This window comes from Myotis nattereri, assembly GCF_964212035.1.
Source record: "Myotis nattereri genome assembly, chromosome: 13".
Taxonomy (NCBI): domain Eukaryota; kingdom Metazoa; phylum Chordata; class Mammalia; order Chiroptera; family Vespertilionidae; genus Myotis; species Myotis nattereri.
This window is the reverse complement of record NC_138088.1, coordinates 40033171-40048987: the sequence shown is the minus strand read 5'-3', so window position 1 is coordinate 40048987 and position 15817 is coordinate 40033171. Positions and strand designations below refer to the sequence as shown.

At 42.4% G+C, this 15817-nt stretch overlaps 1 protein-coding gene across 1 annotated transcript in view; it reads left to right on the top strand.

Moving 5' to 3' along the window:
* Positions 1–5369: 5369 nt before the first annotated feature.
* TM9SF3 (transmembrane 9 superfamily member 3) overlaps positions 5370–15817 on the top strand; it is a 42976-nt gene continuing 32528 nt past the window's right edge. The window contains exon 1 of the mRNA XM_081104894.1: positions 5370–5624. Coding sequence (XP_080961020.1) covers positions 5526–5624 — 99 coding nt within the window. The 5' untranslated portion in view covers positions 5370–5525. The remainder of the gene's footprint in view (positions 5625–15817) is intronic.

Here is a 15817-nt window from a genome sequence, read left to right as displayed (position 1 = left end):
AAAAATAAAAGAAGAAAATGAAAAAATTTGGATGAAACACTGCTACCGTGTGTTATCAAAGACACTCTGATGATGAGGTAAAAAAAAAAATTGTCATTTTCTACATAAAGAACCACCCACTATAATACAGATTTATTCAACTTCCACTACCCAACTTTTGTATATATTTTTAGGAATACATTATGTAACAAAACCATAGATTTTAATAAAATGAGGATCACAAACTATGTTATAACAAGGTGTCCAAAGAAACTATGAAAAAGTTTCCTATATGATGCTTTGGAAGGCAGCTCTGCTGTCGCCATCCTTCCCCAAGATTTTACAAGCTGGTGCAATAGGAAGTAAAATAATTAGTCATATTCATTGCCATTGCCTTTGCCTCTAACTGTACGAGGTACATTGTCCTCCAGTTTCTAGGTGAGCACTCTTCCTTTATATTATATTAAAACCTGTGAGCACATAACCCAACTATATAAGCAACGAAGTATGAAGACTTAGATACTATGAACAGGAGGTTGGTTGTTGCAATCAAATAATTGAACTTGACATATTTAATGAGGTGAGTAATCCTCAATGCTTTGTCATAATTAGGCAAAGTGATACTATGTAAATGACCCCAACGAGTATTTTTCCAAGTCAATCTAAATGCCCCGCCCTTATCCCCACCCCTTTATTTTGCTTTGTTATTCAAAAGGAGAGGTCCTGGTCTGTCCTGTGTCACCCCAATAGCTGGGGTTTTCACATTCCTTCCCGTAGGCCCCAGGAAGTAAGCTGGTTTTCTGTGCTCCTCTTTCAAAGAATAATGTGTGCTTTTGCAGCTGGTTGGCTGAGGAAGCATTAGTAACAGATTTATTTCTAAGAAAGACAAGTGGCTAATTTGGATAACTCTGAAAGATTCATCCTAACAATTAATCCTCAAATTTGAGGAATCTGCCTGTATAAACATTTGCTTCAGTTTTATCAATAAATTGTGTTCTGTTTATTTCCAAGTGTGTTATTAAGAAGACAACATGGTCTTCCTCATTCATTCCTAATGGCCAGGAATGAACACACTCCTCATGTGTTCACCAGGGTGGTGGAAAGAAGAGTAGGAGGTTGAAAATATGTTCCGAATTCTCAGGCACAACTCAGAGTTTGTTTTCTCAGAGAAACTGTAGTAAATAGTAGGTTCCCAGGCTAGCCTGCCAAAGCCCATTTAACCCATGAAATACCTGTTTTAGCTTGCTCTGCATGCGGTAAGAGTTCACATGATGTAGAGAGAGAACATTGGCTTGGAAGTCAGGAAACCTGAAGGTCACATGACTTGACTACCCTGGTCTGCTTCATCGTCTATGAAGAGTTTTGTGTGTAGTCATAACTCCAGGCCCCTTCAACTCTCTAAGTCCAAGTCTAAGGCAAGGAGTGGGAGAATCCCTCATCCTGAAGAAGCAGGCTGGCACCTTACTGGAGTCACTACCTAATTGGCAAGGGATCTTATTATGTGGCAGCTGCTATTTCTTGCCCTGTGTCATTGTTGTACCAGATCAGCTTTTTTATATGCGTGAGAAACAGTGAAATGGAAACTGAACAAAGAAATTAACAGCCTTAGTTGCTGTTCAGTCTAAGAACCAAATGTGTTTGCTTCCTAAAGAAAAGAGATCAGACCAATGATAAAGTTCTTTGGTACCTAGAACCTTTTAGCTAGAACAGAAAAGGTAGTGGTGAAAGGTGGTAGTAGCAACAGAAGGACTGCTCACCCCAGAATAACTAGCAAGAAAGAAGGAATAGAATTCCCAAGGAAAGGTAGCTGAGGGTGGAAATCAGAAGATATGTTGTCATCTATAGACCAAGACTTTGAGTAATCGTTTATTAAGAACGAGAATAAAAAATTGAAATTGTGACCCTGGCTGGTGTGGCTCAGTTGCTTGGGCGTTGTCCTGGGCACCCAGGGGTTGCTGGTTTGATTCCCCGTCAATTGGGGTACATGCCCTGGTTGTAGGCTCAATTCCTGGTGGGAGGCAGCCAATGGATGTGTCGCTCTGGCATCAATGTTTCTTTCCCTCCCCTCGCCCTTCTCTCTGTAAAAATCAATAAAAAATCTTAAAAAAAGATTGAAATTGCAGTTTTCTGGATCATTTACTGGTCACAGACTCTATAACTAATTGAGTCTTATTAGAACTACCATAAGAAGAGGCTGTGCAGCTGCAGGGGGGGGGGGTGCGGGGGGGGGGAGGGCGGAGGGGGACATGGTTCTGTTCAATGGCATTCCCCGCCGCCCCACTTACTGGTATTAGGGGAATGAGGTCAATAATCTAGATGAAGAAACTGGTAAAATAAGATGTGTCAGTATTTTTCACTCCCCAGTGTGACAGAACAGCCCTGATTTTGATAATGCTCCTGAGTTCTGCTTCTGAGCCTTGAGGTCGTCAGATTCCAAGGATCTTTGAAGCCACACTCTTTCCCTCTAATCAGTTACTTTATCCCCTTTTTCCATATCTGCTATCAAACGTTTATCACCTAAAGCCATTTATCATATTTTCTAGTACCTACCAAAGTTCCTGGCACATAGTAGATGCTCAACAAATAGTTGTTGAATTAATGGCTCTACATGCTCTTCCCACCATTATATTTTCCCAAATACTCCACCAAAACAGGGTTTCCTCGTCTCACCTTGCCCATTGCTCTTTTGCCTGTGGAACATTTGCACAGTCTGTCACATTTTGTGCAGTTCTTTTTTTGTACACTGTTATGCCGTTCTCTGTTGTACATGTAATGCTTCCTGGTTTTAAGTCAGCGCTCCCCAAATGAATATACCTTGTCTTGTGTCTTCCCCATCCCCAAGCAATTACCAATCCAGTGTTCCCCACTCATAGCAAAAGCTTACTGACTCAATATGTGGGGCTGGTGATGGCTGTTTAAGCAAGAAACTATTCATCCATCTTCATTCAGCACTTACACTACTTGTTCTTCAATTGCCCATCATCACTTGATTCAAAAGCAGCGATTATTCATTCACAGAGCATTTACTGAACTTTCACCATGAGCAAGCCACCATGTGAGGTGCTCTGGGGGATATACAAAGATGTATAAGATGTATTAAGACACCTCCTCTGATTTCTATAGCAATTACTGGCATATGACTCATTCAGCAATTAATCATGTACTGCCTTGTAGTATCTCTTAGACTAGCTAGAAAGTGCTCTTTAAATCATGCCATGCTATTTGACTTTCACTTACTACTGCCTTCATTCATTCATTCTTGAAATAGTTACTGAACGTCTGTGATGTGACAAGCACTATTCCTGCAGTGGGGACAGATATAAAGAAAAACAATTGGTAGTATTTGTCCTCAAAAAAGGTCAGAATGTGGCACAGAAGAGGAAATGGGACTAGATGGTGATTATAATGTAACACGCCAAGTGCTATTGGAATCCTGAAGAAGAGATGCTCAACTTCCTGATGCAAGGTTTCCCTGAAGAGGCGGTAGTTCAGTCAGGCCTGGAAAGAGACCACCCAACACTGCCCATTTATTTGCATCCCAGGCGAAAGGAACACCAAGCACAAAGGAGCAGAGATAGGAAAGAAGGTGGCGTATTTGGGGAATAAAGGATGGAGACCAGTGGGATGTAAAGCTGGGGAGATAAATCAGGATCTGATTGTGCAGCTGCAATGCTAACAGGACTGTCCTTTAGCAAAGATTTTTTTTTCCTCACATTATGTTTGCTCATTGTAAAAAAATATCCAAATATTTATAGGCATGTACAAAGTAGAGAGTTCAATATCTTAATGGTTGTGTCATCTTTCAGGTTGTTTTCTATGGGTAGACTAATATGTTACCATTTAAGATGGAATTATGCTCTATTTTTTCAACTTCTTTCACTTAAAAGTATCTCTCTGATATCATTCCATGCCAGGACACACGGGGCTATTTCATTTTTTAAAATGGCTGCATGAATGGTGATCTATTAGTAGTAAGAAAGACGGGTTCTGGAACCGGACTGCTTGGCTTTGGCCTTTCAGCAAGCCACTTACCCCTCTGTGCTTCAGGTATCTGTACAATGAACATACTGATAATACCTGTTGCAGAAGGGTCTTTGTGTGTGTGTGTGTGTGTGTGTGTGTGAGCATTAAATGAGTCAGTACATAAAATGGGCTCAGAATAGTGCCTGGAAGATGAAAATCTTAGTTGTGATTCCATGCGTTATTTAAACACTATTCAAGGAGTGTTTTAAGCAAAAGAGCGGTACCATCAGGTTTCTTTTTAGAAAGGTCACTCTGGCACCTGTTGGAGAGAATAAACAGGGAGGGGAGATTGGTGGCAGGGATCCTGCGGGAGACTCTTGGCTGTTCTTGGCAGAGGAAAGAAAGGAAAAATAAACTCTTGAGACATTTCTAAGAGACACAGTGCTGGAACTGTTGACTACTGACGGCTGAGAGGTACCGACAATCCGACTGCAAGTTCCAGATTTTTGGCTTAGAGGAAGGATGGTGTGTGGTGATGCCTTATTACTGTTTGACAGATGTTTTTTGAGTTCCTACCCGGAGACTGGTACTGTGCCAGGCACAGGAAATCCAGCAGTGGACGGGATCCCTGCTTGGGGGAGGCGCTTAGATTCCAGGGGGCATTTATGTCTGTGGACTGGAGACCAACAAATAATAAATAAGTGAACAAGAATTTCAACAAGATTGAATAGTAGGGGTCTAATAAATAGTCGGTGACTTTATATTTTATTTTATTTTTTTTTTACAGAGAGGAAGGGAGAGGGACAGAGAGCTAGAAACATCGATCAGCTGCCTCCTGCACACCCCCCACTGGGGACGTGCCCGCAACCAGGGTACATGCCCTTGGACCGGAATCGAACCCGGAGCCCTTCAGTCCGCAGGCCGACGCTCTATCCACTGAGCCAAACCGGTCAGGGAAATAGTCGGAGATTTTAAAACACTCGCTCAACCCTGTATAAATTGAACACTCTCCCATCATGATGACTTCATGACCTCGCGATTCACGCACCGCGGCAGTGCCTGCAAGGGGCGGGTTGCTCCGATCGCCCCGGCTCGAGAGGCGGCAGGGGGACCCCATCTCACAGCCGAGGAGCGGGAGGCGGGAAGATGGAGGCGGGAAGGCGGGCGATCTGGCCAAGGGCGCACGACCCCGAGCGCCGGGACGCGGCCCGAGGCGGCTTCGGCCCCGAAATTCCGGCCGGGTCCCCGGCGCTGCAGCCGCGTCCGCGCGCAGGGCCTCCGGGACCCTGGGCGGCCGTGGCCCGCGCGTCCCGGGCGGGGCGGCCGGCGGCGGTTGCGGCCCGCGTCGCACGGCACTTCCGGCGCGTGCCGGGGTGGCCGGATGACGTGGCTGAGTCAGAGGAAGAGGCCGCGGAGGCGCCGGGGGGCGGGGGAGGCGACGGAGCGGGCGGTGTCGGCGGCGGCGCCGAGGAGCCAGCGGCGGAGTCCGGGCCCCGTGCGTCTGTCCGCGCCCGGTGGATGCGAATCGGCTGCGGCGGCGGAGGAGTCGGTGGGCGGGCGCCGGGCCGGTGGGAGCGCGGAGGATGAGGCCGCTGCCGGGCGCTCCCGGCGTGGCGGCGGCCGCCGCGCTGTGGCTGCTGCTGCTGCTGCCCCGGGCCCGGGCGGACGAGCACGAGCACACGGTGAGAGGCGCCCCCGGCCGACGCGGCCGCCCCCGGCCTGCTCCCCGCCTCGCTGCCCCGGCGGGCCCGGCGCGGCCTGGAAAGCCCGGCGGCCCGGTGGAGCCCGTGGCCGTCCGAGGGCGCCTTCCGGTTGGGCCTGGCGGAGCAGGAACCCGGGAGCTGGGAGGAGGCATTTCCCTGCGCTCCTGGGGCAGGACTCCGCGCCCGGACCTAGATGGCGCCCCACCCCTGGGTCTGGGGCTCCCGAGGCCGGGGCGGGAGCGTGGCGAGGGTCCGGGCTCACCTCGCCGCGGGGTGCAGGTCGCGGGCCGGCCGGTTCGGGGCCGGTGGGAGCTGCGCTCTGGCCACTGGGGGCTGCGACGCGGCGGAAGATGGATGCGATGACCCGTCATACGGATCAGGAAATATCCACACTTGAGGGTCCGCGCCCTCGCCGGCCCTCCTTTTCCCTCCTGCCCAAACCGGGCTGAGACCTGGCGTGGTGACAGCATTGATCAACTTGGGGTGCAGAGCAGCTTGCACGTGTGCATGCACTCAGCCTGCACGCACTCGCTGCCGAGCCTGTCCTGTAACTTCCTCCTCAGCCTCTCCAGCCCCGGGCCCTCTAACGAGGGCAGCTTCCGACTGGGGGGGGGGGTCCTCAGTTTCCCCGTCTTGTGTGCCTGGAGCAGGCCTTTGTGCATTTATCCTGAAGTTCCCTGGCTGTTCAGTTGTCATGGGTCTTAATGACTATTCGAGGAACTGCGGCTTTTAGGATGGTAGAGCGAGGCAGGAAAGTAATAGAAATGCTCAGATTCCTCGGCGAGTAATTGGTTCTTATACTTGAATTCATTAGTGATGTGATGTTGCGTGAAAGGTTATGTGTGCACTATAAATCTGAAAGGTTTGGCGGAGTCTTCTGTCATTGCTGATGAGTAAGGAAAGGAAGCAGTCGCCAATGTAGCCCGCTTTAGGTGTTATTTGTAACTGATCAGACTTCTTTTCTCCGCTCCCTGGGTCAGCGAGGCCCTTGTTTTACCTCCAAACTGTTGGCTACTTTATCTTCAATCACAGCCGGAAACTGCTTACCTGCGTATTTTTTTAAGAGACAAATCCTACCTCGGTGACATGTTTTTGTACTATATTTGTGACTTTTCACCTTACCATAATTTTGTTCAGAGGTTAAACAGTTACATTAAAAACTATTTACTGTTGTTCTGTAAGGTAACTTGTCTCAAAGTGTAATAACTTCATTTCCAATGGCCATCCTTTTAGTCAATGATACGGTTTCTAATGTTTATGAACACTTAACTAAGGAAAGTTTACCATGTAAAACTCAGAATTCTCTCTTAACTGTAGTTCCACCATATAGGCATATAAGCCAAGAGTAGTAATATACTTTTTTTTTTATCTTATGTTTTATAATGAACTGCTATAAGTGGAAAAAACTATCCATTAAAATTTCAAAAATTGGAGGTGCATAAAATGGTCTTAGGTTAATTTACATATTTAAAATGCAAATACTAATTTCAGTGAAATTTTATTGCCAGGAACATTTTAATTTTTTGAATCAGTAATTGAATATACAGTATTTGATAAGAGGTTTTTGAGAGAATATGTGTATGAGATAATTGCTGGACAAAAATTTGGAATCCATGTCTACTTTGGATTGTTCTCACTCAGTTACCTATTAATAACTATTAATAAAGCAAAAAAGTTATAGGAAGAATAGCATTAAGTTATAAATATAAAATGTGTCATTCACATATACTTTTTACTATTAGCCAAAATATTTTACTACTTTCAAGTTTTTTGAAAATATTTTTTAAAGCTAGGCATTTACCTTAGCCAGATAACAGTACTGAAAAGGCTATGGTTAAGTGAATTGTTTTCCTACCAGGAAGGTCAGAAGTAGCCAGTGAAGAAAGAATGATACTGAAGGAGGATAAAAATTGCTAAGGGAAGGTTGTTGCTAAGTAGATGCTTATTAAGAACTTGTGGAATGGAATTAGTAAAGAACAATTTTCAAAAGTTTAAGTTTACCCTTTATTTTTATTTTTAAAGATATTTTTATTGATTTCAGAGAGGAAGGGAGAGGGAGAGAGAGATAGAAACATCAATGATGAGAGAATCATTGATAGGCTGCCTCCTGCGCATCTCACAGGGGATCTGGGCATGTGCCCTGACCGGGAATTGAACCAGGACCTCTTGGTTCATAGGTTGACACTTCACCACTGAGCCATGCAGGCTGGGCTAAGTTTACCCTTTAGGTTAACTTTCTGTGAAGACAGTTTCTAGTTAGAAATAATAACTAAAAGGATTTTCCTAGCACTATGTGCTAGTTATTGTTCTAAGTACGTATATTAACTCATTGTAAACATGTTAATAACTGTGTGAAGTGAATGATATTATGCCCTTTTTATAGATGAGGAAACCAGTGCCAGAGAGGTTAAGTTACTTGCCCAAGGCCACGCAGTCAGTAGGGATAGAGGGCAAGATTTGAACTAGTCAATTTGTTTGGCTTTTAAAAAATATATTTTATTGATTTTTTACAGAGAGGAAGGGAGAGGGATAGAGAGCCAGAAACATCGATGAGAGAGAAACATCGATCAGCTGCCTCCTGCACACCTCCTACTGGGGATGTGCCCGCAACCCAGGTACATGCCCTTGACCGGAATCGAACCTGGGACCCTTCAGTCCACAGGCTGATGCTCTATCCTCTGAGCCAAACCGGTTAGGGCAAACTAAGGCAATTTGAATTAATAGTCTTCTATACTCAGGATATGCTTCTACAGCCCTTTATGCTAAAAATAGGGCAGTAAAACACTTGCTATTAAATTGAATAGTTCTCTGTGTTGATAGTATTTTTAAGTACTTACAGAAATGTTTGGATAATTCTAGTTACATAATGGGCTGTTACTGAGAAAATGTTTAGGTTGTTAAAGAGGTATAGGACTGACTTATGGGCATGTGGCCTGGGCAGTCACGTTATATGTGCGAACACGTAAGGACTGCCTGGTTTAATGCTCTGCAGTCACCATCTTGGAATTCTTAATTTTTGAGCAGGGAGTCCTGCATTTTTATTTTGTACTGGCCCCCACAAATTTTGTAGCTGTTTCTAAGAAGGAACACCTAATTTATTCAGTTCCAGAAAGGCCCTTATTTCTCTTACTTTACCTTCTGAATTAGGATTTTACTTATATAACCATTGTACTTACATGGTATTTTTACGTGCTTATTTATCTAAGCCTTTTTAGTATTCTCGTAAGAATAATGAGAAGAAAATGTGCTGTTGACTTCTAGAGTATACCTACATCTAGAATTTATAAAGATGTGTTTCCTTCAGTTTTTAAAAGTTGAATCACATGAATTACAGGACATTGTTTGGAATAAAAATTAAAGAATGACAGGCTCTTAAAAAATTGGGCCTTGACTTGCGAGTTTAATTCGTTCCGTGACGGAGCTCGTAACTCAAATTACTCGTATGTCAAATCTTAAAGTGAACGAGTGAGCCACGTGATGCTGGGCTGATGTTGTGGCGTTCACTGTGACATTCGCTGCGCCAACTAGCGGTGGGGTATCTGAAGCTGGCTCGTAACCCGAATTTTAGCTCGCAACTCAAAGCAAAAAATCGGCCAAGAGATGGCTCGTATCTCGAAAACCTCGTTAGTCGGGACACTCGTAAGTCAAGGCCCCACTGTATATGACTGTGAAGGGTCAGAGAAAGGACTCTTCAGAATGAGTGAAAGATATATAGGATGTGGTTTATACTTTTTGGCTTTCTGAAACTCAGGGCACTTGCTAGCATCTAGAGTTAGATTACCATGTCTCCTAAGATTCCAGAGGTTGCCATTAAAAAGTTTTCAAACTAAGAATCATAGAATTTTAGAACTGGAAAGACTTGAGGCCATTGTATCCAACACACTATTTTTCCAGAAGGCTTAAAGAGGCCCAGTGACTGACCCAAGGCCACAGAAAGAATCTGAGCTTCCTGATCTCTGTAGTCCTTGCTTTGTCTACCTGTCTTGTCCATACAATTTCCATATTAATACTATGCAAAGATGTCTGCACCAAAAAAACAATAATCAAGGGCACAGGAATTTTAAAGCATTTTATGATTTGTACTGTAGCCTTGAATTTTTATGGGTTCTGTTTCCTTAAGACCATAAAGTTAATTTTTAAAATTTTTGTCTGCTACATATTGAGGCTCTGTGCTTGGCACAAAAAATGGTATTTAATTAGTCCTTGTTGAGTGACCTGAGTAATTAGGGAGTTACTAGGGACAAGAATATGCCATGTTGGAAGCATGAAACCCTGTTGCTTCAAGCATTGAACAAACCCAGACCATGATTCACTTAAGACTCGTAGTCTCAAGGATGCCTGTTGTGCTTTAGGGGCCTTACCTAGGCTTAACTCTCATTTCTTTGTGGCCCACAGTACTTCTGTAAGCAATCTTGGGATCTGTGTCTAGGATCGCCTTTTCTTGGCCTCTGCTGTAAACACTAGACCATTCAGTGTTTTCAGAAATGATTTTGTTTGCTTTACTTTAACAAATGTCAGCCTTTTGTTTTTGTCACTGTTGGGGGCATAGGAACTTCTAAAACTTATAAGTGTGAAGATTTATAAAGAGAAGGGACTGTTTACTACAAGTGAATTTGTGAGTGCTCTAATATAGATCTAATTTTAGGAAATGCCATAATTCATTGTCCTATTTTCAGTGTACTCTATGATAGACTAAAAGTTTATTTAGGTACAAAGCTATTAGAGAGAGGGGGGAGGGGAGAGAGAGAAAAAGAGAGAGAGAGAGAGAGAGAGAGAGAGAGAGAGAGGTTATCTCAAGAGACTGTCTAAAAATACCTTCTAATTTATTTGTATTTGAATTCTGATGTATGTGTTTTACATAAATAATGAAAAGGTACTGAACTTATGATTTGTGAAACATTTTCAGAACTGGATTTTGCTTCTTCAGATATCTATTTTAAAGCAAACACTCATCCCAGGAAAATGATGGCATTTAGGTGCTTATTCTGAGCCCTCAGTTCTTTGCCTGTCTATATAAGTTCTGATTTCTTTATTCAGATTTTATGTAAGTACATCAGTAGCATTATTTCCTAAAGTGTTCTTTCTGAGAAAAATTAATTCATGATCTCTATCAAGTAGGGAAACTTCTATGATTCTCCTTTCCTAGCACATAAACAGTATTTAAATAAGAGAGGCCCAGCATTGGTGACTTACTGAGATTAGAGCACAATCTCAAGGTAGCTTCTTAGGAAGGCATATTTTTTCCTTTAGGGCAAATTAAAGGCTCATATGGAAAAGTTGTTTACTGTTCATTACTGTCTTTAGTTGCTTGGTACAACTTTGCTTTTTTTCATATTTTCTTCATTTAGTTTTGCTCTTTAGTTAATGAGACTGACTAGGGATTAGCAAAAGTGTAGTCATAATGTTGTAAACTTGGGTACTAGTTATATGATCTTGGACAAATTACTTAGTATCTATGATCTTTGTTTTGTTTTCATCTGTAAAATGGGGAAAATAAGAGGACCTATCTTAACGTTTTGAGAGGATTAAATGTTTATGTAAAAAACTTAGAGCAGCGGTTCTCAACCTGTGGGTCGCGACCCTTTTGGTGGTGGGGGGGGTTGAACGAACTTTTCACAGGGGTCACCTAAGACCATCGGAAAACACATATATAGTTACATATTGTTTTTGTGATTAATCACTATGCTTCAATTATGTTCAATTTGTAACAATGAAATTGGGGGTCACCACAACATGAGGAACTGTATTAAAGGGTCGTGGCATTAGGAAGGTTGAGAACCACTGCCTTAGAGCTATGCCTAGCACATGGTATGTGCTTATTAATTGTTAGCTAATGATACTATTAGAAAAGATGGTGAGATATTGCAAGTTAGGGATTGGTCTGTTAAGGCCTTACCCGAGGATTTGAGGATTTGAGAAAGAATTTGAGCAGTTCTAAAGGATAAGTAGAAATTGGGTAGGTGGAGAGGAGGACTTTATAGATATGGTGGAATGACATAAGGAAAAAGGTGGAGCAGGAAAGGAAGGGAAGACAGTATCAGAGATCACTGTGGCTGGAGTAGACGGCTCAGAGTTGAATGTGTAACAGTGAAACTTCTGAGAGCTGGAAAATGAATAGAATGGTGAGGTGAAGAATGCAGGTAGTCTGAACTGGCCTCTCATGACTACTTCTGAGGGAGGCCTCATAGAAGGATTACAGCCGTAATCAGGGATCCCCTGAACCACTGCTGTGCTTCCTTGACTTTTCCTCTCCCGTTCTCCTGGTTACATTCCACAGGTGGAGGAAGAGCCTTTTTTACCTGTGGCTTTCTTCCCATGGAATTGGGGAACTCAAGGACTTTCTCAGCAGTTTTAGCAAAAGGAAGATTTTTTTTTCTTCAAAAGTTCTGTGAAGTCTTCCTTTTGGTATTTTCTAATTTCAAGATATTTTAAAACACATTTTCTCTCTTAAAAAATAACTCTTGTTTTTAACCTTGTCTTGGGAGTGCTTACTCTTTTTTTTTTTTTTAAATATATTTTATTGATTTTTTACAGAGAGGAAGGGAGAGGGATAGAGAGTTAGAAACATCGATGAGAGAGAAACATCGATCAGCTGCCTCCTGCACATCTCCTACTGGGGATGTGCCCGCAACCCAGGTACATGCCCTTGACCAGAATCGAACCTGGGACCTTTCAGTCTGCAAGCTGACGCTCTATCCACTGAGCCAAACCAGTGCTGGCAAGGAGTGCTTATTCTTAGGGACCATCAAGAACTGCAATGAAAAGTAAATATTTTAAGTTCATATCTGATCATGGTCTGCATAAGGAGCAATGTAAAAGAAACATTTTTGCTTTAATATTCACCCGAACCTTTGTATGGTTATGTGTGAGTACATGTGTGTATATAAATGTATTATATATATGTGACTGTTGAATATATTACATATACTTATACTGTCTATCTATCTATATAAAAGGCTAAGCAACTGTCCTACTGGTAGGTATGACACTCACTGACCAGCAGGGGGCAGATGCTCTGACCGGGAGCCATGATGCACACTGACCACCAGCTCAACACAGGAGCTGCCGAGCTGCGGTGACTTGGCAGCTGCAGTTCTCTGGTGATGCACCTGGAACCAAGATGAGGGAGCCCAGTTCTGGGATGCGTCACCCGAGAACTGCCCTCTCGCAATCTGGGTCCCCTCAGGGAATGTTGGAGAGCTGGTTTCAGTCCAATCCCTGCAGGCCAGGCCGAGGGACCCCACTGGTGCACAAATTCATGCACCGGGCCTCTAGTATTTATATATTTTAAATTACTATTTTCAGTCCTCTTCCTAGAGGAATTTTAGACTACAATATGGTATATATTTTTTTAGAGGATGCATGTCATCACAACTCTACTTTCTTAACAGGTTTCATGAACCTTTAAAATGAGTGATTTCAGAATATGTAGTTTAACACACAGTATGACCCTGAAATTATTTTAGTTCTATGTTTCAGTTTGTATAAAATAAACACTCCATTTTAGCAATAATTACTGTTCAAATTTTTGTCTTTTTAAAGGAATAGGAGTATTAGGATTTATAGGGAAAGTGTTTTTGTGCTTATTTTTATGAGTTACATTTAAACATTTTTGCAGATCTCAGCAGGATTAATGGCAAGGTCCCCGTTAATAGGTCCTCTTGTTCAACATCCTGAATGGATGCATTTTGTTACTTCCCCTTTCTTATTTCTCTAAAAGGGTACTTATTGCAGTTGGTGCACATACTTCAGACTTCTTTACTAAGTTGCTAAGGAACTTTTACATTTCAGCATCTTTTTCCAGTGTTCTTTTCATCATATTTATTAAATACTTTTTGCATACATTATGTTGTGGAGAGAGCTTCCTGCCTACTGAAGAGTTTTCCATTCTAATACCAACTCAGTCAGGTGATAGTGATTGGTTCTAGAGCATTATTTTGAGAATTCTTTTACTGTATCCATATTGTTTAGCAGAAAGGATTACCTTGATTGATTAGTGATGTGTGACCATAAGCATTGGATGGAACTGAATGGCGATGTATGGATTCATTCCTTCATACATGAAGATTATCAGCTGTTTTTCTGACTTCACTTGAAATAGTTTATGATTTCCTATAGCAGCGGTTGCCAACCTTTCGAACCTCATGGACTACCAGTGGTCCGTGGACCACTGGTTGGCTACCGCTGTTTTATACTATTGTTTATCCTGACCCTTCTCTGCCAAAGCAGAATTAATCATCCCTTTATTGTTGCTATGATAGCCTATTATTATCTTAATTGTAACACATATCTTCATTTAATCATTTCCTCGTCTGGCTTTTCTATGGATTGTAAACTTCGTAAAGGAAAGGACAGTATTTTATTTATCTGTATATCCTTAACACCTAACACTGTGCTTCGTACATGTTCTATGTAGCCAAAAAATGAGATAGTTCATTATTTCCTTGATGATCTGGATGATGTGTAGTATGAACAATGAGACATTTATTATGTTTGAAGATAGGTGATTAGGCCTCGGTTCTAGGATGGTGGTGCAGTGTACCAAAAGGAAAGGCAGATGCTTTAGATAAGAATAGTCAAGTCAGTGTTTTTTTTGGAATGCAGAGGAACTTGGTGTTTGAACTTCATGTCTGAGAGAATGGTGGCACCATTAGAAAAACAAAGTAGGAAAGGGGGTAGATTTGGATGGGATGAGTTTGGTTTTGAAGATGTTGGATTTTGATTGAAAATGTTTGTTTATTAGTTTTAGATGGAGGATTTGAACTAAGGATTTGGTAGTTGGGCTAGTTGGAGAGCTTGCTGTGTTATATGCTTCATCATAGCACTCTACTTGATTGCAATTGCTTATTCAATGTCTATCTTTCCCTTTAGGCTCTAAGCGCCAGTAGGGTTGGGAAAATGTCTTGTTCAATGCTGTATCCTCATTTACAAACACATTTACTGTTTGGCACATGGTAGGCACTCAGTAAATAATTGTTCAGTGATTTAACTTCCATACTATTAGTTGACTTAAATTGTACACTATATTGACTTTATATTGCTAATTAGGGTTACTAGTTTTTAAATTACTTGGATAATTGCTTTTTATAGAATCATTGGACATTTAGACTTGAGATCTTAGAAATCTTTGGCAAATCCCCCAGTTGGACCCTGGAAAGGTAAAGTCATCTACCCAAATTTATTATTTATTCAAAAAATATAAATATGATACATGTCTTTCAGGCTAATAAAGGGAAGGTAGAAAGATGGTTTAAGTAGATGGTGATTTCATAGGTTTTCTCTTGTTTAATCATTTCTCTCCTCTCTAGTGCTTTGTCCAATGGCATGGAAAAGATTAGAAAGGAGATGAAATTTTATTTGTGCTTGCTGGCAACAGATTTTTGGAGTTTCTAATGATTAACATGAGGTTTAGATAAGATATTGATTTTGTTTCCTCCTCCTTTGTCATGTTAGCATGGTTAATCATGTTCTTGGTTTACCATTATTTGATAGTATAATTATAAACATTCATATGAGTTATTTGGCTCTGTTTAAACAATACCATCTGTAAAACAAAGTTTAGAAAAAGTGGATCTGCCTGAGACCACAATCATAGGATATAATTTTAAAAGTCAGTAAATTTTCATTTTTAAGGTGTGGACATTAATCATCAGATTAAAATAAACGTCCAGTATTTTATTTTATAGTTTCCCAAACAGAGACAGTATACTTTTGTTTAGAACAAATAACAAATAGTCCCTTAATTATATATATATACTAGAGGCCCAGTGCATGAAATTCGTGCATGGGCGGGGGTGTGTGTGTGTTCCACAGCCCAGCCTGCACCTTCTCCAATCTGGGACCCCTTGAGGGATGTCTGACTGCCCGTTTAGGTGGGATCAGGCCTAAAAGGGCAGTCGGACATCCCTCTCACAGACCAGGACTGCTGGCTCCCAACTGCTCACCTGCCTGCCTGATTGCCCCTAACCGCTTCTGCCTGCCAGACTGATCACCTCCTAACCACTCCCCTGCCAGCCTAATCAACACCTAACTGCTCCCCTGCTGGCCCAATTGCCCCTAACTGCCCTCCCCTGCCAGCCTGGTCTCCCTAACTGCCCTCCCTTGCCAGCCTGGTTGCCCCTACCTGCCCTCCCCTGCTGGCACAGTCACCCCTAACTTCCCTCCCTTGCCAG